General features: G+C 45.2%; 1 protein-coding gene across 1 annotated transcript in view; it reads right to left on the bottom strand.

The window, feature by feature from the left end:
• The window catches only part of LOC115145329 (low-density lipoprotein receptor-related protein 8-like), a 285,564-nt gene that overhangs the window by 109,163 nt on the left and 148,658 nt on the right, over positions 1-27,743 (bottom strand). Inside the window, exon 4 of the mRNA XM_065003195.1 lies at positions 1,148-1,276. Within this exon, the coding sequence (XP_064859267.1) occupies positions 1,148-1,276 (129 nt within the window). The remainder of the gene's footprint in view (positions 1-1,147; positions 1,277-27,743) is intronic.

Below are 27,743 nucleotides of genomic sequence, written 5' to 3'. Positions count from 1 at the left end.
AACAGGTAGACAAACAGGTAGACAGACAGGTAGACAGACAGGTAGACAAACAGGTAGACAGACAGGTAGACAAACAGGTAGACAGACAGGTAGACAGACAGGTAGACAGACAGGTAGACAGACAGGTAGACAAACAGGTAGACAGACAGGTAGACAAACAGGTAGACAGACAGGTAGACAAACAGGTAGACAGACAGGTAGACAGACAGGTAGACAGACAGGTAGACAGACAGGAAGACAGACAGGTAGACAAACAGGTAGACAGACAGGTAGACAAACAGGTAGACAGACAGGTAGACAAACAGGTAGACAGACAGGTAGACAAACAGGTAGACAGACAGGTAGACAAACAGGTAGACAGACAGGTAGACAGACAGGTAGACAGACAGGAAGACAGACAGGAAGACAGACAGGTAGACAGACAGGTAGACAGACAGGAAGACAGACAGGTAGACAGACAGGTAGACAGACAGGTAGACAGACAGGTAGACAGACAGGAAGACAGACAGGTAGACAAACAGGTAGACAGACAGGTAGACAGACAGGTAGACAGACAGGAAGACAGACAGGTAGACAGACAGGTAGACAGACAGGTAGACAAACAGGTAGACATACAGGTAGACAGACAGGAAGACAGACAGGTAGACAGACAGGTAGACAGACAGGTAGACAGACAGGTAGACAGACAGGTAGACAGACATTTCAACCTCAGCCATTCACTGAGACAAACCTGCCCTACTTATGAGCTGCTGTAGTAACCTGCATTTCCCACTCACCCAGTGTCAGGGAGAATTGATCAAGGAAACGTCAGTGGGGGAAACAGCTATGAGGTCTTTGAAGGTTCTTCACACACCAACAGCACTGGCAGCTGGGACACAGCTATAAATACCACATCTGCTATTTGCTCCAACACCTTTAGCTCAACACAAATTAGCTTCCGTCTAGAAAAACCCAAAACGATTGATTTGTAGGAACATGTGCCTCTCTTATCACTCATGCTTTCTATCAAATTGTGTTTTGTTTTTGTCTCTCATCAGAGGATCTACTCCCTTTCTTTCTCATCTTGCTCTGTCTCCTCTCTCTCCTCTTTCTACCTCCCTGTTTCCCTCCCCCCTCTGTCCCTCTTCTCTCCTCCTTTCAGTCTTACCTGCAGAACACTGGTCCTCGTCTGCCCCGTTCTCACAGTCCCTCTCCCCGTCACATCGCCATGACGATGAGATGCACTTGCTGGCCGAATCCCCGCAGTCAAACTTCTCAGGTGGGCACATCTGTCGACCTATCAGTGGAGGGAGGGAGGGAGGGAGGGAGGGAGGGAGGGAGGGAGGGAGGGAGGAGAAAGAAATAGATGGGCATGAGGGAGAGAGAGGACACAGTTAGTCAATGAAACATCCAAATAGCTCAGTTATCATGTTGCTCAAATCGATTCCCCCTCAAATGCCTGCAATTAGAGCGGGCACACAGAGTAAGACAAAGGCCAAAAACACACAAAGCGAAAACATACACACACAAAGGCACATGCGCAGATCATTCCATCGAGTGAAACCATATTAAGGAAGCAGACCATTGTTTCTATTCCCTAGCTAGCCCATGTGGTTCCTAGAGTCAGAAAAACACTGATGTACAATACACACATTTGACACTTGGCTTAGACAGCAAATCCATGCATTCCTTTCAACAAATTTGACTCCCCATCTCCCCCTTTCCACAAACAGCACTGCTCCTACCTCTCTCTCATTCCCCATGCTCCCTCTCTCTTCCCCCTCTGCCCACCATTCCCAACCCTAGCCAGTATTGATGGGGGGGTTGGAATTGATACAGTTACATATCGGGATATTATTTTTGACGATATAGCATGTCATAATATTATTTTTGCGCTAGTTGGCTGTACCTGCACTGTGTTCCTTCATAACTTGTTTTGCATCTTATTTTTAAATAGGGAGCCAATTTGTTCTCAGCACTTTTATTTCCATGAGTGATAAACACATTTTCTCATGGCTCTCTCTTGTCCCTCTGCAGCAGACATATGGTGAGTAAAATATCGAATCACAAAATCACAGTATCGAATCGCAATGCATATATCATGAGAATTGCAATACATATCGTATTGGCACCTAAGTATCGTGATAATATCGTATTGTTATGTCCCTGGCAATAGGCCCAATGGGACTATATCCTAGATTACACACTACCACCCTCCCTCCTCTCTGTCTCCACTCCCTGGTTCCCAGTCCCAGCCAAAGAGGGCCCATTGGGACTATATATTAGATTACATTACGCCCAGTGTCAAAAGTTGCTCCATCAATTATACATTTTGGACTGTCACTGCCTGGCAACCCGCAATAGCAACCCCCCCCCCCCCCCCCCCCCAGATCAATATACACAGCAAATAATGGAGGCATTACAGCAGTTACTAACATTTTACTTGAAAAGAGCAGCTTTAACAATTTTGGGAATTAAGTGACTAATTCTGAGGTAAAACAAACATTTTAAAAAAGTGTTTAAGTATTGCTTGTCAATGTATTCCTGCCCACTAGAGTCGGAGGTAAAACAGAGTTCATTTTAAAAAGTGTTTAAGTATTGCTTGTCAATGTTTTCCCTCCCACTGATTCTGACCACTAGAGTCTGAGGTAAAACAGAGTTCATTATAAAAAGTGTTTAAGTATTGTTTGTTAATGTTTTCCCGCCCACTGATTCTGACCACTAGAGTCTGAGGTAAAACAGAGTTCATTTAAAAAGTGTTTAAGTATTGCTTGTCAATGTATTCCCTCCCACTGATTCTGACCACTAGAGTCTGAGGTAAAACAGAGTTCATTTAAAAAGTGTTTAAGTATTGCTTGTCAATATATTCCCTCCCACTGATTCTGACCACTAGAGTCTGAGGTAAAACAGAGTTCATTTAAAAAGTGTTTAAGTATTGCTTGTCAATGTATTCCCGCCCACTGATTTGCATTTAAGTTTAGATTTTTCCGCTACTGATATTTCCTTCCTCGCATTCGCCTCAGACGGACACTGGCAGAAGTAGGCTTTGCATTCAGGTAAGTTATATGGTTTTGAAATTCATATTTGGCCTAAGTCAACCATTTGCCAATAGTTAGTTTCAAGCCAAATATTCATTACCTAGCAGGCAATCAGCAGTGGAGGCTGGTGGGAGGAGCTATAGGAGGACGGGATCATTGTAATGGCTGGAATGGAATCAATGGAACGTCTGAAACACATTAAACATACTGAAACCACGTTTGACTCCGTTCCATGAATTCCATTCCCGTCTTCCTATAGCGCCTCTCACCATCCTCCACTGGTCGATCGGTATAGCCGTTTTTTAAAAACCAAGCTAGGCTTGGCGCCATTCTCAAAGCGTAGCTAGCTAGCTTATAGTTTTAGGTCAGTTTGACACAATGGACAAGGTAGGTACTTGAAGCGGCTAAATTCCTTATTTTGAATAAAGCAATAACCGTGTGGCAATTCGGCACCAAATGTTTTGTAAAGTTGCCATAGCAAATAGCTAAAGTTATCTAACCATTAGCTACCAGGTTAACTTAGCTACAGCAACTAGCTAACATTAGTTAATGTTACCTCGCTAACTAATAGCTAAAGTTAGGTAGCTTGGCCATCTAGCAAGCTAATGTTTGCAAACTAGAACCAATATAGAACAATTAGGGTTAAAAACATATGTTCTAGAATACTGAACCAGAATGCAGGTTATACTGTGTTAAGGTCAGTCATTCATTCTAGTATACTCAGTACTTTAGCTGACGTAAGTGTTGATTCTTTGGCTAGCTAGATGGCTACTTAGCTAACTAGTAGCATTAGCTAGATGGCTACCAAAGCCACACATCTAAGCTAGCTACATAGTTAACTTAAACCTGCATTCGGTTTCAGTATTCAGTAATGGATGTGTGCCTGGGTAACTATGATGTTAACTGTCAGCTGTAGATACTTTTCCTTAATTTGTCAAGGCTTATATGCGTGCCTCGTGCGTGCTACAGAAGCTAGAGTCAAATGTGGTGCGTGCCTCGTGTATGTTTACCAAATATCGAGTTAATCAGCGCAGGCAAAGCCGGGGAGAATGCAGGGAATAACGTTACATCTTTTCAGTTGAAGGGATTTTATGTAACCAATGAAAATGTTAGAAAGCTAGCTAGGTGTTTTATCTCTATCTCCTACGCTGAAATCCACACACGATATGCAAATGTTATGCATGCAACCGTTGGACTTTGCTTGCACCTCGATCACACCGATTTTGGCATTGCATTTTGGCATTAATTTCTAATGGAACACTTGGCCTTGCAGCATTGCTTTGCAGATGCAGTTACAGTTGCGTTCTGTTAGGTGCATAAATTGGGATTATTGAATGTATGCATCAAACCGTAAGTTAGTGTGAATATCAACGTCGTGTCCAGCGTTGTTCATAAGGCTACATATATATTTTTTAAAGAATGTATTGGCTGAGTTTTATATGGGCTGTGTTAGAGTAGTGCTGACTATTTTAGATGTGACATTTGTCCTGGGAGAAAAACATTGGGTTGTTTTTTTACTGAAATGCACATGGTCCCTTTTTTTGGCCGGATCTTTGTAGATTTGAGTCATACACACTCATGTGTTCTCTGACTACTAATCCACAGATCAAAAGAAGATACCTAGTTCGTTTTTCTTTTGATTAATCGCTCCCCATTCTTGTTTCTGTGGATTTTATATGTTGCATTACCGCCACCAACTAGACTGGAGTGTGGACCTCTCATCTTTCAATCACACACGTGGGTATACAGTATGCTTGTAAAAATCAATGAGTAGATGGGAGAACCAAGTTCTATTTTAGAGCCTGGCTACGCAAACGCCTGCATGAGCAGTTTGGATGAAATGATTGAATAACATGTACAGTTGAAGTCGGAAGTTTACATACACTTAGGTTGGGGCCATTAACTCATTTTTCAACTACTCCACAAATTTCTTGTTAACAAACTATAGTTTTTGCCAGTCGGTTAGAACATCTACTTTGTGCATGACACAAGTCATTTTCCAACAATTGTTTACAGAGTATTTCACTGTATCACAATCCCAGTGGGTCAGAAGTTTACATACTGTAATGGCCGTCTGTGGTGGAAGAAGGTGAGGACCAATGCGCAGCGTGGTAAGTGTCCATATGTTTTTATAAAGAAATTGAACACTGAACAAAAACAACAAAGTGAACGAACGAAACCGAAACAGTTCTGTCTGGTGCAGAATACAAACACTCAACAGAAAATAATCACCCACAACTCAAGGGTGAAAACAGCCTGCCTAAGTATGGTTCTCAATCAGGGACAACAAGTGACAGCTGCCTCTGATTGAGAACCATACCAGGCCAAACACAGAAATAACAAATCATAGAAAAACGAACATAGACAACCCACCCGACTCAAGCCCTGACCGTACTAAAACAAAGACATAACAAAAGAACTAAGGTCAGAACGTGACACATACACGAAGTTGACTGTGCATTTAAACAGCTTGGAAAATTACAGAAAGTTATGTCATGGCTTTAGAAGCTTCTGATAGGCTAATTGACATAATTTAAGTCAATTGGAGGTGTACCTGTGGATGCATTTCAAGGCCTAGCTTCAAATTCAGTGCCTCTTCGCTTGACATCATGGGGAAAATCAAAAGAAATTAGGCAAGACCTCAGAAAAACAATTGTAAACCTCCACAAGTCTGGTTCATCCTTGGGAACAATTTCCAAATGCCTGAAGGTACCACATTCATCTGTACAAACAATGGTACGCAAGTATAAACACCATGGGACCACGCAGCCGCCATACCGCTCAGGAAGGAGACGCGTTCTGTCTCCTAGAGTTGAAAGTACTTTGGTGCGAAAAGTGCAAATCAATCCAAGAACAACAGCAAAGGACCTTGTGGAGATGCTGGAGGAAACAGGTACAAAAGTATCTACAGTTGAAGTCAGAAGTTTACACACATACACATTGGCAAAATACATTTTAAGCTCAATTTTTCACAATTCCTGACATTTAATCCTAGTAAAAATTCCCTGTCTTAGGTCAGTTAGGATCACCACTTTATTTTAAGAATGTGAAATGTCAGAATAATAGTAGAGAGAATGATTTATTTCAGCTTTTATTTCTTTCATCACATTCCCAATGGGTCAGAAGTTTACATAGACTCAATTAGTATTTGGTATCGTTGCTTTTAACTTGGGTCAAACATTTCGGGTAGCCTTCAACAAGCTTCCCACAATACGTTGGGTGAATTTTGGCCCATTCCTCCTGACAGAGCTGGTGTAACTGAGTCAGGTTTGTAGGCCTCTTGCTCGCACACGCCTTTTCAGTTCTGCCCACAGATTTTCTATAGGATTGAGGTAAGGGCTTTGTGATGGCCACTCCAATACCTTGACTTGGTTGTCGTTAAGCCATTTTGCCACAACTTTGGAAGTATGCTTGGGGTCATTGTCCATTTGGAAGAACCATTTGCAACCAAGCTTTAACTTCCTGACCGATGTCTTGAGATGTTGCTTCAATATATCCACAACATTTTCCTGCCTCATGATGCCATCTATTTTGGGAATGGCACATGCTGCCACTCCCGTGCTTCACGGTTGGGATGGTGTTCTTCAGCTTGCAAGCTTCCCTCTTTTTCCTCCAAACATAATTATGGCCAAACAGCTCTATTTTTGTTTCCGTAGACATTTCTCCAAAAAGTACGATCTTTGTCCCCATGTGCAGTTGCAAACAGTAGTCTGGCTTTTTATGGCGGATTTGGAGGTGTGGCTTCTTCCTTGCTGAGTGGCCTTTCAGGTTATGTCGATTATAGGACTTATTGTGGGAAGCTTGTGGAAGACTACATGAAACGTTTGACCCAAGTTAAACAATTTAAAAGCAATATGCTCAATTAGTATTTGGTAGCATGTGAACTTCTGACCCACTGGGAATGTAAATGAAAGAAATAAAATCAGAAATAAATCCCTCTCTTACTATTATTCTGACATTTCACATTCTTAAAATTGTGGTCATCCCAACTGACCTAAGACAGAGAATTTTCACGAGGAATGTCAGGAATTGTGAAACTGAGTTTAAATGTAGGTCGCTAAGGTATATGTAAACTTCCGACTTCAACTGTATGTGTAAAAACAAATTGGAACACGGCCGGTTTGGTCAGTACATAACAGTGAGCCAAATGTTACTTTGTTTAATGTCTTTCAAGTGTTCAAGAAATGCACCCTGCTTACCGTAGCCTTAAAAGTCTACAAGGACTCTGAGACAGAAGTACATGAAGAAATGTTGGGGTGTTTTCTTCAGAAACCCTGTGTGCTAAAAATGTGTTTACCCAATAAACTAGTCCTTATTTGTCTACAGTACAGAGATGTGACCAATGTATTCATTCGTACAATCCTAGCTAGCACAAATTATACGACACACTTCTGTCCTGAGTCCAGCAGGCCGGATCTAATCCTGCTGGCCCAGTTCTGCCACCCAGATCCAGACGGAGGTCTGCTGTTTGCAGGGATGGTACATTAAACGGGAGCCCCTAACCCCCGTGCCCCAAAGCCTGCGGGTGGTTACCGCTGAGACATTTAAATGCCAAACACACTTTTGGAAGGGGGGATTGTGTCTAAGGTTTGGAGGGATGGAGTCACACGTTACACATTCTGTGGCATGTCACAGATCACATCAGGCCCCATATAATTGTATGTCTTCTCTCAACAACCCATATAGAATTGCAGCGTAATGATCTCCTAACAGATTATTTGGGCCCAACATTTAAAAACATACTAAAATGGGGCTTAGTGCATGGCTAACAAACACATTTTTTTACCTTGTCAGTTTAGAGATTTGATCTAGCAACCTTTTGGTTACTTTTCCAATGCTCTAACCACTAGGCTACCTGCTGCCCCAGGGTCAGTGTCTGTGCTTTTTGCTAGATGATTGAGGTCATTCTCCAGAGCAAAGCTAAGGGATGGGAAAGGATCATGAACAAGTATGCTCAGACAAAAAACTTGACTGACCAGATGTGATATGATCAAGATAATGGTTTCAAATATGGCAGAGGATAATCTAGTTTTAAATGCATTAAGATCAATGTTTTGCCTTCATGTATTATTGCCAGTCTAGTCATTTTATTTTTTGGGTTCCGAACAAGTCCCCCACGACATATGAAGTAGGCATATGCAAGAGCAATTAGTTTCCTTGTTCCCATACCTGGCTGACCACCAAAAGCAAGACTATGTGAGTACGAAATAAATCTGGGTTCCAATTCACTCCCTAACAGTTCCCCTTAGCCCTAACCCTTTGTTTGCTGATTTTTGAAGGGTGTGGATATGTATATGTGTGTATATATCTATTAGGGTTATATATATATACTAATTGCTCTTGCATATGCCTACTTCATATGTATGTATGTATATATATATATGTATATATATATATATATATACTAATTGCTCTTGCATATGCCTACTTCATATGTATGTATGTATATATATATATGTATATATATATATATATATACTAATTGCTCTTGCATATGCCTACTTCATATTTATATATATATATATACACATATGTATGTATGTATATATATATATGTATATATATATATATATATATTAGTACTATATATATGTATGTATATTTATATATATATATACATACATATGTATGTATATGTATGTGTATATATATATATGTATGTGTATATATATATGTATACATGTGTCTGTATGTGTATATAGATATGTGTGTATATATATATATATATATATATATATATATGTATATATGTTTTGTGATGTGTGTGTGTGTGTGTGTGTGTGTGTGTGCACAAACCATTATGAACATTTGTCTTTCCATGACACAGATTTCACCTGGTCACTCTATAATATATACAGTACCAGTCAAATGTTTGGACACCTACTAATTCAAGGGTTTTTCTTTATTTTTACTATTTTCTATATTGTAGAATAATATTGAAGACATCAAAACTATGAAATAATGCATATGGAATCGAAATATATTTGAGATTCTTCATAGTTGCCATCATTTGCCTTGATGACAACTTGCACATATACTAGGTGCTCGGTTGCAGGCATGCGAGGGAGTGAGACTTTTTTTCTCACAATTCAGTGTAATGGGGATTGGTTGGACTGTTTACACCATTGTGTGTTCCTGTCCTTTTTTATCTTTGGTTGAAGGTGGACCAGCTGCTGACAGAGACCCCTTCACGGACGAACACTGGCTGAGTGAAGAAGGGCAGAGTCGAAAGGCCATCGCGCTGATGAAAGACACCTCTGATGAAGCAACCGTAAAATAAAAGATGGAGCTGAACCTCTGCCTACCGCCAAAAAGAAGTCCATGACCCACAGTACTCCTCCAATATAGTCCAAGCATGGTATGTACAAAATGGACTCTGTCAACTGTGTAGAATGCATGTGTGATAGGTTGAGGTTGAGGTTGTGGTTGAAATGGAAGTAGGTAAAATCTCAGGTGAAGCTGGTTGATTTGAACCCACACCAGCACTGGGAGACATGTTCTGAAAGTTTTCCCAATGTCAGAATCCTAATTTGTTTTCTAGGTTGGGACACTGACATGTGGTCCATACTTTTCCTTGTCCATCTTCTGCCTCCCTCTGCTCAAGGCCACAACAAGCAGGGAAAGATGTAAGCGAGACACACAGCTGAACGTCTTGTGAAGCTCAGAAAAGTCTGGTTACAATTCAACACAAATTAGTTATAGACAAATTGTGTCGCTGAATCCTGAACCCCCCCCACCCCCCCCCCCTACAAAGATTTACCCCAGCAAAGAGCACTATGATCAACTCTACTGCTGTAACAGCTCTTACTAGTTAAACTACCATGACTGTGGCAGTATAAGACTAATACATATTATAATCACTACTATCTGGCTTGTGAGACTTATAGTAGATGTTCTAACAGTATATATTAGTGTCTTATAGGCAGGGACCAGCATCTGGATGGCATCACCAGAAGTCAACAGCAATATCTGCTTGCCCAGAGAATGATCATTCACGCCTACTTCATCGTGATTGACAAACATCCGGTACCTGGCTCACTGGGCTGTTTTTGATGAGCTTTTCAAAGCTCACTTTGTATTCGGTACCTCATACAGTCAGGGTCTGGCAAACACGTACACTTTCCTACAAACGACGTTGACTTTGATACAACTAACGGCGAATCCCAGGGTGGCAGAGCCGAGTGTTGCATTCAACAGATCTGTTTAAAATAGACATATTTGGTTGTTTTTTTTGCTGTTGCAAATGCCATTAGCCTTGTAAAACATCTGACGTTAATTCACGGTCATTGTCCAGGGAAATCTCTACATTTTAAAAAGTGTGGTCAGGTTGGTTGTTCACGTGTATTTGGCACTTTGTCTGGATTTACAAAGCATCTTAACAAGGCACATGAAGAGCTTACCGAAGCAGTTTCTGATAATGATGGTGGAGGTCCCTCTACCGCCGCTAACAGTTTTGCAGTTAACAATTTTGGTGACGTGCCAGCACCAAGCTCACGTTGTGATTCAGCTCTGTATCATAAGAGTATTGTAGATCATTGTGCCGCAACAATAGATCAACTCAAAGCAGCAGGATTTGGTGACTCCGCAATGAACAGTTTAGTCAGTTCCATGGAAGAGAGTTGATGACATCCAGAGTAAAGCTAAAGAGTCAGTGAAGAAGTGTCTGTCTTTACAGGAAACTGGCAACAATGATCAAACAGTAGGTGTAAAATATAAACGCCACATACAACAATTCCAACCATTCTACTGAGTTACAGTTCTTATAAGGAAATCAGGCAATTGAAATAAATTCATTAGGCCCTAATCTATGGATTTCACATGACTGGGCAGGAGTGAAGCCATGGATGGCCTGGGAGGGCATAGGCCCACCCTCTGGGGAGCCAGCCCCAGCCAATCAGAATTCATTTTCTCCACAAAACGGCTTTATTACAGACAAATACTCCTCAGTTTAATCCGCTGTCCGGGTGGTTGGTCTCAGATTACCCCGCAGGTTTGTGGTTACACGTGGTCTGAGGTTGTGAGGCCGGTTGGACATAATGCCAAATTCTCTAAAACAACGTTGGAAACTGCTTATGGTAGAGAAAATAATGTTCACTTCTTTGGCAACAGCTCTGGTGGACATTTCTGCAGTCAGCAGTCCAATTGCACGCCCCCTCAAAACTTGAGACATCTGTGTCAATGTGTTGTGTGACAAAACTGCACATTTTAGAGTGGCCTTTTAATGCCCCCCCCCCCCCCAGCACAAGGTGCACCTGTGTAAAGATCATGCGGTTTAATCAGCTTCTTGATATGCCACACCTGTCAGGTGGATGGATTATCTTGGCAAAGGATAAATGTTCACAGACAAGGATGTAAACAGAAGTAAGCTTTTTTGTGTGTATGGAAAGATTCTGGGAGCTTTCATTTCAGCTCATGCAACATGGGACCAACACTTTCTATGTTGCATTTATATTTTTGTTCAGTATAGATCAGTGTTTTGAGCAAATGAAAAATCTATTTTGCAGACATTAGTCTATTTACAAAAATGCACACATAAACGTAATGTCGCAGCTTGTGGATGGTCCCAAAGAAAGTCTACTTTATGACTTAAGTGATGGATCTTTCTTCCAAAACCATGCTCTGTTCTCAAAAGAGAAATGTGCAATGAAAATGTAGCACTTCTATGATTACTCTGAAATACCGTTAATCCTCTTGGATCGAAGCGTGGCATACATAAACTGGGTGCCATTTACTTTCAGCACGGTTAATACCTGCCTGGCGCCCGAACCAAATCTTTCTTTAACCCTCTCTAATAAATACCGCTACAACCTTAAGAAACGTCTCTCCAAAGTGCAATTCCTCTCTGCTCAATAGTTACCTGGTTTCTCTATTTCATACTCAAGATATACAAACCCATAGGTTTCGCTCACTACTTGACCCAATTGTATGAGAGGGAATTAAAGTTCCCTTGCACAATCACCAAATTGATAGAACTATTGTCCAAGTAACAGGTGACAACCTTGCTATTCATGGTTTATTTGGTGTTCTGGAATATTTTAGTGCAATATATTGCTGCCACTTGTCTTGCTGAAGAAGTCGACTTTCAGAGACAGTTTAGTGAAGTTTATCCCCAGATAGTATTGTGAACTAAAGGGATACCTGTGGAACCATGCCAAACCATGTAGAGAAATCCCAGTCTGACCTACGTAATGGGTGTTAAAGAATCTTGCCTGTTAAATTCATTAGAGTACTTTCATATAAGTGAGAATTTGTCAGTTGATGTCATGCATGACATCTTGGAGGGTGCTGGGCGATATGAGTTGAAATTGCTACTACAGCACTTGCGAAAACAAGCATTTAACCAATAAATTGTACATGAGAATTCAGGGCTTCAACTATGGTTATATGGAAAGACACAACAGGCAGGGAAGTTACTTCAGGGTAACAGTGATTTGGGCTTCAATATCATTGAGTCTTGGTGTCTACTATGCAATACGCCACTTATCTTTGGTGACTTGGTTTGTCCAAATGATCAACACTGGGATTTTCTGCTTTTTTTTTTGCTTCAAATAGTCAACACTGTATTTTCTCTAGTGTTTTCAGATGGTTTTAAAGTCTATTTGAAGCACTTGATTGCACAACACCACAAACTGTTAAAGCAATTGTTTCCTGGATGAGGTTGTTTCTCAAGCATAATTTTATGGTGTATTATCCGCAATCTATTCAGAAAATCAGGCCAATTCTCTCCGTAGCTGGTGTATGTGTAACGAAGCAAAACACATCTTTTTCCTTTTTCTTTTTTACAAGTGAAAAACTTAACTAAAACATTGGCCAAGAAACACCAGTCACATGGCATACAACTGGCAAATATTTGACCTACAGTGCTTTCGGAAAGTGTTCGAACCCCTTGACTTTTCCAAACTTTGTGACATTACAGCCTTATTCTAAGTGATTGATTAAATACATTTTTATAAATACACTCAGGTGAAGTGTTGTTGCACAGCTTTTGTCAGGTCTCTCCAGAGATGTTTGATTGTGTTCAAGTCTGGCTGGGCCACTCAAGGACATTCAGAGACTTGTCCCAAAGCCACTTTTGCGTTGTCTTGGCTGTGTGCTTAGGGTCATTGTCCTTTTGGAAGGTGAACCTTCACCTTGCTCTGGAGCAGGTTTTTCCCACGGATCTCTCTGTACTTTGCTCCGTTCATCTTTGCCTCGATCCTGACGAGTCTCCCAGTCCCTGCTGCTGAATAACATCCCCACAGCATGATGCTGCCACCACCATGCTTCACCGTAGGGATGGTGCCATGTTTCCTCCAGATGTGACGCTTGGCATTCAGGCCAAATAGTTCAATATTGGCTTCATCAGACCAGACAATCTTGTTTCTCATGGTCTGAGAGTCTCTAGGTGCCTTTTGGCAACACCAAGTAGGGGTATTGTGCATTTTACTGAGGAGTGGCTTCCGTCTGGCCACTCTTCCATTAAGCCCTTTTTGGTGGATTGCTGCAGAGATGGTAGTCCTTCTGGACAGTTCTCCCTCCACAGAAGAACTTGGGAGCTCTGTCAGAGTGACCATCGGGTTCTTGGTCACCTCCCTGACCTAAGCCCTTCTACAACGATTGCTCAGTTTGGCAGGGCGGACAGCTCTATGAAGAGTCTTGGTGGTTCCAAACTACTTCCATTTAAGAATGGAGACCACAGTGTTCTTGGTGACCTTCAATTCTGCAGAAATGTTTTGGTACCCTTCCCCAGATATGTGCCTCGACATAATCCTGTCTCAGAGCTGTACGAACAATTAATTCGACCTCGTGGCTTGGTTTTTGTTCTGACATGCACTGTAAACTGTGGGACCTCATATAGACAGGTGTGTGTGCCTTTCCAAATAATGTCCAATCAATTGCTGCACCTGTGCAGTGACGTTCCCCATCCAACTTGACAGAGCTTCAGTGGATCTGCAGAGAAGAATGGGAGAAACTCCCCAAATACAGGTGTGCCAAGCTTTTAGCGTCATACCCAAGAAGACTCAAGGCTGTAATCACTGCCAAAGGTGCTTCAACAAAGTACTGAGTAAATGGTTTGAATACTTACGTAAATGTGATATTTCAGTTTTGTATTTTTAATACATTTGCAAAAAAGAAAAGAAAAGTTTTTTATTTTTTTTGCGTTGTCATTATGGGGTATTGTGTGTCGATTGAAGAAGAAAAAATATATATTTTAGAATAAGGCTGTAACGTAACAAAATGTGGAAAAAGTCAAGGAATACCTTCCGAATGCACTGTATAAAGATTGGATATTTGTCCGGGAAAAATGGTTGCCTTGAATGTAATCGAAAGAGCTTATGAGATAGAAAACACATTCCAGGTGCCTTCTTCAACTAAGGTTTTGAGTGTAAAATGGGCCAAAATTCAAGGGAACGCATACGGTTAAGATTTGGTTGTTTGCGTTAAACTGTGAGATGCCAATATTTCACGAAATCCAGTCTATTTAGACACGGAGTGTCTTTATGAATATTTTCACGAGTTTAAAGTTGTACATGACAAGAAATGGGCCCGGTGTTTTTGACGTTAATGATATTTTGTTTCACAAAGCATTCGACATACAGATGTTTGTTTGTGGTCCAGTTCTGCTTCATGTGATTTGAATTTCCACGCTTGTACACAGTACCAGAACAATTGTACATAGTAGCACATGTCATGTAGGGAGAGTATGGAACCAGAAGACATCTGTGGGGAGAAATTTCCCAACGGAGGCACGGGGTGTGGGCTTCAATTCGTTCTCCTGTCCCTATTCGCTTTTGGTAATGTCTGTTCATGCTCTAGAACAGTGATTTCTCAACTGGGGGAGTCGTGACCTGGAGGATTTTAAGGGGTTTGCGGGACTTATTGTGCAAGAAAATAATAAAACAAAAACATCATTTTGAAAGGTAACTGCTGCACCACTTATTGTTGCTGACTTAACACATGCAGCGCGTCCACAGTGGTGAAATGGCTAGCTACATTCGGACTCTTTCGGGTTTTCGCACTGCACTCACTCACTGGCTAATACGATCACGTTCTCGCCACACACGCACTGATCCAATGTATTTCGCTACACCCGCAAAAACATCTGCTAAATATGTGTATGTGACCAATAGACATTTCATTTGACACACTGATCCAATAAAAATGTCATTCTGCAAAACCGTTTTTTTTTTATGTGACATTATCCAATCAGATAATACAGATCTTCTTCTGACAGCTGGCTTGATTGACAGCTGGCTTGATTGACAGCTGGCTTGATTGACAGCTGGCTTGATTGACAGCTGGCTTGATTGACAGCTAACTATGCAGATGTGTTCTGCAGGCATTGCACATGTGGATAGTTCGCTGTCATCTAAGTCATCTACATGATAGCTCGCGGTCACAGTAAACTCATGGACAAGTTTTTACAATGTGCAGCTCCCTCTTCATCTACTGCTGTTTCCAATGGCAACAACAAGGCAGACAACGTCAAGAAGAGAAAATACCACCCCAACTTCCCCAATTATGGTTTTACACTGTAGACATTGTTAATGTTGTAAATGACTATTGTAGCTGGAAACAATGTCTACACTGTATTTCTGATCAATTTGATGTTATTTTAATGGACACCTTTTTTTTCTTTTCTTTCAAAAACAAGGACATTTCTAAGTGACCCCAAACTTTTGAACGGTAGTGTATATATAGAAGGGAGTCAGGGTGAGGGTTGACAACAGTGGGTCCTATTCATTGAGCTGTTAGCTAATGAGAGCATGAAACCCTCCAAAAATATCTGGAGGTCTCACAAGATTCATTGAACAATGTATGCACGGTACAAGAAAAGCCACTTCGCGCATCATACCTTGTTGCCCAGTGTATTGCTAAGTGCAAAAAATGCCCACATCAGTGCAGAGGATCTCATACTCCCTGCTGCGATTGATGTGTGCACTGAAATCGTGGGGGAGTCAGCCGCCAACAAACTTCAAACTGTACCCCTATCCAATGACACCATGAGGAGGAGAATCCAGGACATGTCTTGAGGACAAAACGCGCCAGACATCAGAGTGCATCAGTGCAAATGGCCATTACGCACTGCAGCTTGATGCATCCACAGATGTGGCTAACCGTGCCATTCTAATGGTCTATGTCAGACACGTCTGGGATAATAACTTCGAGGAGCAGTTCCTTTTTTAGTGCTGATTTGCCCACCACTACCACTGCAGAGGCGGTCTTTAACACAATGGATATGTACCTGGGCTCCGTGGGACTGGCCCTGGACGGGCGAGTCGGTATGACTACTGAAGGAGCAGCTGCCATGATGGGAAGGCACTTCGGAGTAGTAAAGAGGATCCTGGAGAGAGCACCGAGTGCGACGTGGAACAACTGCTTCCTACACAGGGGGGGGGGGGGGGGGGGGTGGTTAGCAGCGACTCTCCACAATGAGCCACTCTCCACAATGTGATCAAGTGTGTCAACTATGTTAAAAAGAGTTCCACAAAAAACAGGTGTTTCCAGGCCTTCTGCAGGGATATGGGGAGGGAGGACCAGCAGTTGTCTGCAGGGATATGGGGAGGGAGGACCAGCAGGTGTCTGCAGGGATATGGGGAGGGAGCACCAGCAGGTGTCTCCAGGCCTTCTGCAGGGATATGGGGAGGGAGGACCAGCAGGTGTCTGCAGGGATATGGGGAGGGAGGACCAGCAGGTGTCTGCAGGGATACGGGGAGGGAGCACCAGCAGGTGTCTCCAGGCCTTCTGCAGGGATATGGGGAGGGAGCACCAGCAGGTGTCTCCAGGCCTTCTGCAGGGATATGGGGAGGGAGCACCAGCAGGTGCTTCCAGGCCTTCTGCAGGGATATGGGGAGGGAGCACCAGCAGGTGTCTCCAGGCCTTCTGCAGGGATATGGGGAGGGAGCACCAGCAGGTGTCTCCAGGCCTTCTGCAGGGATATGGGGAGGGAGGACCAGCAGGTGTCTGCAGGGATACGGGGAGGGAGCACCAGCAGGTGTCTGCAGGGATATGGGGAGGGAGCACCAGCAGGTGTCTGCAGGGATATGGGGAGGGAGCACCAGCAGGTGTCTGCAGGGATACGGGGAGGGAGCACCAGCAGGTGTCTGCAGGGATACGGGGAGGGAGCACCAGCAGGTGTCTGCAGGGATATGGGGAGGGAGCACCAGCAGGTGTCTGCAGGGATATGGGGAGGGAGCACCAGCAGGTGTCTGCAGGGATACGGGGAGGGAGCACCAGCAGGTGTCTGCAGGGATACGGGGAGGGAGCACCAGCAGGTGTCTGCAGGGATACGGGGAGGGAGCACCAGCAGGTGTCTGCAGGGATATGGGGAGGGAGCACCAGCAGGTGTCTGCAGGGAAATGGGGAGGGAGCACCAGCAGGTGTCTCCAGGCCTTCTGCAGGGATATGGGGAGGAGCACCAGCAGGTGTCTGCAGGGATATGGGGAGGGAGCACCAGCAGGTGTCTGCAGGGATATGGGGAGGAGCACCAGCAGGTGTCTGCAGGGATATGGGGAGGGAGCACCAGCAGGTGTCTCCAGGCCTTCTGCAGGGATATGGGGAGGGAGGACCAGCAGGTGTCTCCAGGCCTTCTGCAGGGATATGGGGAGGGAGCACCAGCAGGTGTCTCCAGGCCTTCTGCAGGGATATGGGGAGGGAGCACCAGCAGGTGTCTCCAGGCCTTCTGCATGGATATGGGGAGGAGCACCAGCAGGTGTCTCCAGGCCTTCTGCAGGGATATGGGGAGGGAGCACCAGCAGGTGTTTCCAGGCCTTCTGCAGGGATATGGGGAGGAGCACCAGCAGGTGTTTCCAGGCCTTCTGCAGGGATATGGGGAGGGAGCACCAGCAGGTGCTTCCAGGCCTTCTGCAGGGATATGGGGAACGAGCACCAGCAGGTGTCTCCAGGCCTTCTGCAGGGATATGGGGAGGGAGCACCAGCAGGTGTTTCCAGGCCTTCTGCAGGGATATGGGGAGGGAGCACCAGCAGGTGTTTCCAGGCCTTCTGCAGGGATACGGGGAGGGAGGACCAGCAGGTGCTTCCAGGCCTTCTGCAGGGATATGGGGAGGGAGCACCAGCAGGTGCTTCCAGGCCTTCTGCAGGGATATGGGGAGGGAGCACCAGCAGGTGTCTGCAGACCTTCTGCAGGGATATGGGGAGGGAGGACCAGCAGGTGTCTCCAGGCCTTCTGCAGGGATATGGGGAGGGAGCACCAGCAGGTGTTTCCAGGCCTTCTGCAGGGATATGGGGAGGGAGCACCAGCAGGTGTCTCCAGGCCTTCTGCAGGGATATGGGGAGGGAGGACCAGCAGGTGTCTCCAGGCCTTCTGCAGGGATATGGGGAGGGAGCACCAGCAGGTGTTTCCAGGCCTTCTGCAGGGATATGGGGAGGGAGCACCAGCAGGTGTCTCCAGGCCTTCTGCAGGGATATGGGGAGGGAGCACCAGCAGGTGTCTCCAGGCCTTCTGCAGGGATATGGGGAGGGAGGACCAGCAGGTGTCTGCAGGGATATGGGGAGGGAGGACCAGCAGGTGTCTGCAGGGATACGGGGAGGGAGCACCAGCAGGTGTCTCCAGGCCTTCTGCAGGGATATGGGGAGGGAGCACCAGCAGGTGTCTCCAGGCCTTCTGCAGGGATATGGGGAGGGAGCACCAGCAGGTGCTTCCAGGCCTTCTGCAGGGATATGGGGAGGGAGCACCAGCAGGTGTCTCCAGGCCTTCTGCAGGGATATGGGGAGGGAGCACCAGCAGGTGTCTCCAGGCCTTCTGCAGGGATATGGGGAGGGAGGACCAGCAGGTGTCTGCAGGGATACGGGAGGGAGCACCAGCAGGTGTCTGCAGGGATATGGGGAGGGAGCACCAGCAGGTGTCTGCAGGGATATGGGGAGGGAGCACCAGCAGGTGTCTGCAGGGATACGGGGAGGGAGCACCAGCAGGTGTCTGCAGGGATACGGGGAGGGAGCACCAGCAGGTGTCTGCAGGGATATGGGGAGGGAGCACCAGCAGGTGTCTGCAGGGATATGGGGAGGGAGCACCAGCAGGTGTCTGCAGGGATACGGGGAGGGAGCACCAGCAGGTGTCTGCAGGGATACGGGAGGGAGCACCAGCAGGTGTCTGCAGGGATACGGGAGGGAGCACCAGCAGGTGTCTGCAGGGATATGGGGAGGGAGCACCAGCAGGTGTCTGCAGGGAAATGGGGAGGGAGCACCAGCAGGTGTCTCCAGGCCTTCTGCAGGGATATGGGGAGGGAGCACCAGCAGGTGTCTGCAGGGATATGGGGAGGGAGCACCAGCAGGTGTCTGCAGGGATATGGGGAGGGAGCACCAGCAGGTGTCTGCAGGGATATGGGGAGGGAGCACCAGCAGGTGTCTCCAGGCCTTCTGCAGGGATATGGGGAGGGAGGACCAGCAGGTGTCTCCAGGCCTTCTGCAGGGATATGGGGAGGGAGCACCAGCAGGTGTCTCCAGGCCTTCTGCAGGGATATGGGGAGGGAGCACCAGCAGGTGTCTCCAGGCCTTCTGCATGGATATGGGGAGGGAGCACCAGCAGGTGTCTCCAGGCCTTCTGCAGGGATATGGGGAGGGAGCACCAGCAGGTGTTTCCAGGCCTTCTGCAGGGATATGGGGAGGGAGCACCAGCAGGTGTTTCCAGGCCTTCTGCAGGGATATGGGGAGGGAGCACCAGCAGGTGCTTCCAGGCCTTCTGCAGGGATATGGGGAACGAGCACCAGCAGGTGTCTCCAGGCCTTCTGCAGGGATATGGGGAGGGAGCACCAGCAGGTGTTTCCAGGCCTTCTGCAGGGATATGGGGAGGGAGCACCAGCAGGTGTTTCCAGGCCTTCTGCAGGGATACGGGGAGGGAGGACCAGCAGGTGCTTCCAGGCCTTCTGCAGGGATATGGGGAGGGAGCACCAGCAGGTGCTTCCAGGCCTTCTGCAGGGATATGGGGAGGGAGCACCAGCAGGTGTCTGCAGACCTTCTGCAGGGATATGGGGAGGGAGGACCAGCAGGTGTCTCCAGGCCTTCTGCAGGGATATGGGGAGGGAGCACCAGCAGGTGTTTCCAGGCCTTCTGCAGGGATATGGGGAGGGAGCACCAGCAGGTGTCTCCAGGCCTTCTGCAGGGATATGGGGAGGGAGCACCAGCAGGTGTCTCCAGGCCTTCTGCAGGGATATGGGGAGGGAGCACCAGCAGGTGTCTCCAGGCCTTCTGCAGGGATATGGGGAGGGAGCACCAGCAGGTGCTTCCAGGCCTTCTGCAGGGATATGGGGAGGGAGCACCAGCAGGTGTCTGCAGGCCTTCTGCAGGGATATGGGGAGGGAGGACCAGCAGGTGTCTCCAGGCCTTCTGCAGGGATATGGGGAGGGAGCACCAGCAGGTGTTTCCAGGCCTTCTGCAGGGATATGGGGAGGGAGCACCAGCAGGTGTCTCCAGGCCTTCTGCAGGGATATGGGGAGGGAGCACCAGCAGGTGTCTCCAGGCCTTCTGCAGGGATATGGGGAGGGAGCACCAGCAGGTGCTTCCAGGCCTTCTGCAGGGATATGGGGAGGGAGCACCAGCAGGTGCTTTATCATGCAGAGGTCCGCTGGCTTTCCCGGGGTAAACTGTTGGGTCGCTTTTATGAGCTTCGAACATTTCAATTGTTAGGAATGGCTCGCCCATGTTGCCTACCTGGCGGTTATGTTTGATCATCTGAATTTGCTCAATGTGTCAATGCAAGTGAGGGGGTACAATCGATTTGAACGGAGGGACAAGGTGGATGCCTTCAAGATTAAGCTTACCGTTCGGGCACATCCTGTTTCTAACGGGAGGATTGACATGTTTCCCAATGCTGATTTTGAGATTCAGAGTTTGATCAACACAGCGCACCGCGACACACTGAAGAAACAACATCAAATAGCATCTTGTCAAGCTGCAGGGAAAGTTTTTGCAACTACTTCCCGGAGGAGAACAGGAGACTGGACCCCTTTCGAGTGGAGATGGGAAGCGTCACGTTGCCAGGCAACGAAGAGGATCAGCTGGTGGAGCTGTCATTTGATGGACTGCAAATGCCCTTCCCAGAAATGACACCGTTCTGGTGCGAGTAATGGGAGAATATCCTGCTCTCGCCTGTCATGAATCATGCTACCGTTCAGCACTACCTGTCTGTGTGAAAGTGGCTTCTCTGCTATGGCCGTGCTGAAAACTAAAAGCAGAAACAAACTGGACAGCCAGCATGACCTCCGAGTTGCCCTGTCAACCATCATCCCAGACTTCAGTGAACTTGTCAAACTAAAGAAACCCCCCCCAGCTTTCCCACTGATAGGCTACACACACACACACACACGGGCGTGTGTATGTGCACACAATAAATAAACAGGTTAATTAGTTATTGTTCACTATGTTCATTATTATTGTTAATTCATTCTGTCATTCACATGACATTTTATTGAACTGGTTAAAAAGGTACACCTTTAAAAAAACAACGTTTTGCGGTCGTGAAACTATTCACATGGTAATTGACGATTAAGAATTCCTAATGATTGTTGTTTTTCTATTGTAACCACTGGTACAGTGTGTGTTACTGTTCGTTTAACATTATTGGACTGGTTTTAATGTCATGTTCTGAGTCTGATCATTTATTACACCCCACTTCTGAACTGGTCGCCTAATTAAATGGCTTATTCTCTTGAATTGACAATACATGTTTTCTCAGTTAATACGGCTGTGTAATGACTTTCTTTAATACCATAATTGAGACAGAGTTTATTTTGCAAGTGAAGCCTGCCCAAGAAGGCAGCTGCAATACAACATTGCAAAATGTAAATCATCAACAGTCTATAATATTGGGTCGTGGACTCAAATTGTCATTGTCAAATTTGGTCCCTTGAGAACCACTGCTCCAGAATGTATTTTATTTCAAAGATTGTACACCTTGCTAGTACTGATTGGTCTGTTTTTAGCATCTCATGTAATAAACTAATTCTGTTAAGCAATACTTTATGTTGACTAATTTATGGTAGTAATAAAACACGTCTGTGTTTAACCTGATCATAGTACATGTATTTAGTATTATGAGTCAGAGTAAATGTGTAATGACACTGGTAGGGGTTACTGGCGTAACGCAGTTTCTCTGAGCCCCCACCCCCCCTCCAAAAGATAAATGATCGAATGTGTCAACCGCTCACAAAGTAGACTACCGATCGCTGTCCGTGGTGCTGAAATTGCGACATGTCTACGTGGCTGCATCCCTTCCGAATACATGACAGGCCTTTTATGTCGCCAAGGCATAGCTTTGCGTTAGCTAATGGATACGTCTTTATTGGTAGTACTCATTTTCTCAAAGCTATACACGGTGTCGCAATGCTGCCGTTTTTAGACTGCTGGCTGGTGGCAGCAATGTACTTACTTTTTCAGCAATTAAAGTTGGAATTTCAAACATGCAGATTGTCAAATACATTTCAGATACAACAGAATGCTAATTAGCTACCAATCGATATTTTAGAATCTACAGCTGTCCTGTTAAGGCTACCTGAACCTGCATGACATGAGCGCTCTCTCCCAGCTTGGATAGATCGTACTCCCTGACATAGGCCATGCGGTCGAAACGCGTAGTAGTTTCTAAACGTTGTTTCCATTGAATATGCCATACAAATAAAGGGATTTGAATGAATTATATGAAGAGTGCCTTGGTCCTCCTCTCTTTTGGGTAGAAAGTTGTTGTGTGTAAAAACCAGTCTATTAATGCCAAAGAGTACAGTCAGTCCACCCTCAAAACACTAGCTTACTATGGGTTGTTTCATTATGCAGTGTTGCGCACTATCTATAACTATATACCGTCTTTAGCTGCGATTTAGGTGCTATTTATCAACGTTTTAGAAGAATAACACGTCAAATAGCCTAACAATGAGAGGAAAAATGTAGTTGGCTTGAGGATAAATTCAGACACTATTTAACGTTGAACTCCGCGTGTTTTGTCTGGCTAATAAATGGCCTGCACAAGTGGGCTGCAATATTCAAGCTAAAATAAATTAGGCCTAAATCAAACTAACTCCAACTTGAGAGGCTCCCCGGTTTCCTGAAGTCCTCCTTTTTTTTGCGTGCAAATGTTTTCACCGTGACCTGTAGGTCCACTGTTTTCTACACGGAGTATTGTGCATTATTTGTTCATTGCGCTGCACACAATTTAAACTTAGTCTTAAATGAACGAAAATCGCAAATCGCTTTTTTGTTCAAGCCCACAAGAACTGTTGTCCACTAAATATGATAATCTGTTTGCATCAACCAATGTAATTGCTGTCCTGTATCCAGACGACCTGTCCCCAGAGATTCCAATACAGTTCATCTCTTTCCGTCATATGTTGAGGCCGGCAATTAAGGAGAATGAGAGGCTCAATTAAAGATCTTGCAGAATTGTTGTATTTGAAGCCCTCCTCCCTTCTGCACAGTTTCCCTGATGTTGCTATGGCAATCACGCTGTTTTCACCATCCCTGTAACTGTCACTTCTGCGGAGAGATCCTTTTCTAAACCAAAACTCATAAAGAACTATATATAAAGCATCAGGCTCTCGATCTGATTTGCGCTTAACGCCTGAGTAACCTCCCCTCATTGCACGGGCACCTTTGTAGCCTTGACCACGGCATTTGTTCTCCGATATCCCCCTTGTACTTTCAATCAGTTGCATTTTTTAAGGCCTGAGGCAAATTCCCGCGCCCAAGAAACAAACACTTAGCTTCCTAGTGTATATGGAAATGTCTTACTAGTACACATGGAAATGTCTTACTAGTACACATGGAAATGTCTTACTAGTACATATGTAGGGTTACTGTTAAAATATATATATTTTAAATGAACATCGATGACAGAGCTCGTGGGCCCCCTCCCGCTTTGCGGGGCCTGCGGGAGTATCTGGTACACCAGTGGTAGGAATAAACATGAATCAAAACAATTAACTCTAGAAAACTGAACACTGTAGAGAGTAAAAAATAACACTGTACAGTGTGAAAGGTAATGATGCAGAGTTAAATATCAACACTAAATTATGCAAATACAACTCAACAAATATAACTCTGTTGCCAGAGTAAGTTTCACTCTTTTTGGACTGGGATCAAATGTAGCAGACTTACATTTTCTTCAAATAGAGTTCAAGTGTGCGTTGTAAACACACCCACAGAACCTGAATAGATGAAACTTACTCTGGCAACAGAGTTATATTTGTTGAGTTGTCTTTGCACAATTTAGTGTTGATATTTGAACATGTTTTAGATCTCGAGTCGCATTGAGGCTGTGTCTGTGTCTGAAATGGCACCCTATAACCTACAGTACCAGTCAGAAGCTGTCATCAAGGCAAAAAGGTGGCTACTATCTCAAATATGAAATGGATTTGGATTTGTTTAACACTTTTTCTGGTTACTACATGATTCCATGTGTGTTATTTCATAGTTGTAATGTCTTCACTATTCCTCTACAATGTAGAAAATAGGAAAAATAAAGAAAACCCTGGAATGAGTAGGTGTGTCCAAACTTTTGACTGGTACTGTATATAGTGCACTACATATGACCAAGGCCCATATAAGGAATACTGTTTTGGTCCTAAATGACACCCTGTTCCTTATTCCCTATAGGGTGCCATCTCGGTGGATATTTTCCTGTGTGTGTTTCAGCAGTGTTAGTGTTGCCAGGTTTCATCTATTCAGGTTCTGTTTGGTGGCTCTGGGCTTTGGGCTTGGGTAGAAATTGGCCGCGAGAAGCAGGCTTCTCTTTTCCTCTCTTCTCTTGGCCGGGCTCTATCACTTCATCTGTTCTCTCCGTTGAATAGCTGGGTCTCGCGTGAGTCGGTTTTAAATGTGTCTGCTTTTAAATTCGTTTTTTTTCTTTTTCTTTTCAGGAACCAAAATCAAGTCTCTTCCTAAAATCCCATTTGAGTGAGCAGCTAGCCATCTCCTCATCAGCAGATGGCTATTGTGACCGGGCGAATGGCGAGCCAGTCTGGTGTGTCCCTGTGTATCCAAGCAGTGATTTGGGTTTGAATGGAGACGGGAGATGAGGAGATGTGTGTGTGTGTGTGTATGTGCATTTGTGCGTGCGTGTGTGTGTGAGTATGTGTGTGTGTTTGTATACGGGTATATGTGGTGGGGGGGATGAGCTAGTTATTGACTGTTTTATAAGGTGGTTGATATCTGATCAGGACAATATAGCAGGCTGGGTTTGAATAGGAAAGTAGTGATGTTTAATTCATTTATATAGGCTGCTCAGATCTGTGGAGTAACTGAGGCCTCTTGGGTAATGCACTTACTTCCTCAATGCAGCCGATCCTCAAGCTGAAGGCAACTGTATTCCATAGTCTCACTGCTGTGTGTCTGTTGTGCGTGTGTGTGTGCGTGCGTGTGCGTGTGTGTGTGTGTGTGTGTGTGTGTGTCCCGAGGCTACTGTCATACGGGGCCATCTAAACTCAGAGCCTCCACACAGACCCATAATGACCATCCTAACACACACACACACTTGCCTGTCGGTTCACTGGACTAAACGAAAGATTGACAGCAAAGGATCGATTGGAATTGGTATGATTGGCTATTTGCAGCTCAGCGGAAGGAGGGTTCTGAGATCGAGTGCCAATCACTGACTGCAGTTACCCGTCAACAGGCAAAACAAACTACAGAGGAATGACACTACATGAATTATCATTAGGTTTATACAGTACAATATAGGACGTATTACTTATAGTCAATAATATAGTTGGCCTAATGTACAAGGCCCAAGGTTGGGAAACAAGCCTGGTTGCCATTCTGTTCCTGCTTTAGCCAACTTACTGCATTATTGGCAAGGCAACAGTGTACAGGTATCTTTGAATGCAGAAACCGTCTGGAACCCAAGGTAGTCAGACCCTCTTGCTAATACCCTGCCAGCTGATGGTATCGTTAAAAGTTTGTTCTCCTTCTAAAGGTCAGTGTTTATTAGTGGTAGAACCTCAGGGACCTCGATTGGATCTCTCTCTCTCTCTCTCTCTCTCTCTCTCAGTATGTACTGACAGGTAGGACTAGTGCTGCATTGCAGACAATGTGAGGTAAATTGACAGACTTATCGACAGTTTTTTGGACATAACTTTTCAAATGGAAGGATATGGCCGACTAAGATCAGAGTCAGGGCCAGGAGCACTCTCTGACTCCTCCACAACTTTATTCTAACCCTTTTTGAAGGTGGACCCTGTCTTTCAAAGATAATTCATAAAAATCAAAATAACGTCACAGATCTTCATTGTAAAGGGTTTAAAACTCTGCTTACCATGCTTTTTCAATGAACCATAAACAATGAATGAACATGCACCCGTGGAACACTAAAGAGGCCTTTATACTGACTCTGAAAAACACCATCGCAGCACAAACCCACCATCGCTCAACCAGACAGGAATGGCAAAAAGTGCTCTTCACTGACGAGTCACGGTTTTGCCTCACCAGGGGTGATGGTCGGATTCGCGTTTATCGTTGAAGGAATGAGCGTTACACCAAGGCTTGTACTCTGGAGCTGGATCAATTTGGAGATTGAGGGTCCATCATGGTCTGGGGCGGTGTGCCAGGCAATCTCAACGCTGTGCGTTACAGGGAAGACATCCTCCTCCCTCATGTGGTACCCTTCCTGCAGGCTCATCCTGACATGACCCTCCAGCATGACAATGCCACCAGACATACTGCTCGTTCTGTGCGTGATTTCCTGCAAGGCAGGAATGTCAGTGTTCTGCCATGGCCAGCGAAGAGCCTGGATCTCAATCCCATTGAGCACGTCTGGGACCTGTTGGATCGGAGAGTGAGGGCTAGGGCCATTCCCTCCAGAAATGTCTGCGGAACTTGCAGGTGGCTTGGTGGATGAGTGGGGTAACATCTCACAGCAATAACTGGCATGGCTGGTGCAGTCCATGAGGAGGAGATGCACTGCAGTACTTAATGCAGCTGGTGGCCACAGCAGATACTGACTGTTACTTTTGATTTTGACCCCCCCCCCCTTTGTTCATTGACACATTATTATATATCTGTTAGTCACATGTCCATTTCACATGTCTGTGGAACTTGTTCAGTTCATATCTCAGTTGTTGAATCTTGTTACGTTCATTCAAATATTTACACGTTAAGTTTTCCGAAAATAAACACAGTTGAGAGTGAGAGGACGTTTCTTTTTTTTGCTGAGTTTACATACACACACATTGTTACAATCACTAACAAGCACAAAACACACACTCCTCCCACCTACATACCAATCACCTCCACTCTCTGCTAAAACCATTCAACTAGAGGCCCTCTACTCAGCTGACACGGCTAGAATCAGATGCAAACACAATGGCCAGCTAATTGCTAACTAAGTGCCTAGTGGGCTTACAGTACAGCAACCAGCACATAGCTCTGAAGGAGAGAGACACAAATATTTCGACCTCAGGAGAATCAGCTCTGCTAACTTATTGAAACAGTCTTGGCATTATATTACACTGAACCAGGGTATATGAGCAATTTGCAGATCAACGTGTCTGGGGTTTCTCTCCACTCGACATTGGATTAGCGAACGGCTAGGGAGGAGATGGGGGATTTGACTAGGGTGGGGCCTGCCAGACCCTCCTCGCTACCCAACATAGACAACCTGACAGGCTGTGTGTGGAGGTCTACTGTTGTCACCTCTTCATCATGGAGAGAGAGGGTGTGAAGGCAGAGATGCAGGAGGGAACGGGAGAAAGAGATGGTTGGGGTGAAGAGCCAATGAGGAGAGGAAGAGAGGAGGAGGAGACGGGG

This window comes from Oncorhynchus nerka, linkage group LG17, assembly GCF_034236695.1.
Source record: "Oncorhynchus nerka isolate Pitt River linkage group LG17, Oner_Uvic_2.0, whole genome shotgun sequence".
Lineage (NCBI taxonomy): Eukaryota > Metazoa > Chordata > Actinopteri > Salmoniformes > Salmonidae > Oncorhynchus > Oncorhynchus nerka.
The sequence above is the reverse complement of the archived record's forward strand: the minus strand, read 5'-3'. Positions and strand labels throughout refer to the sequence as shown.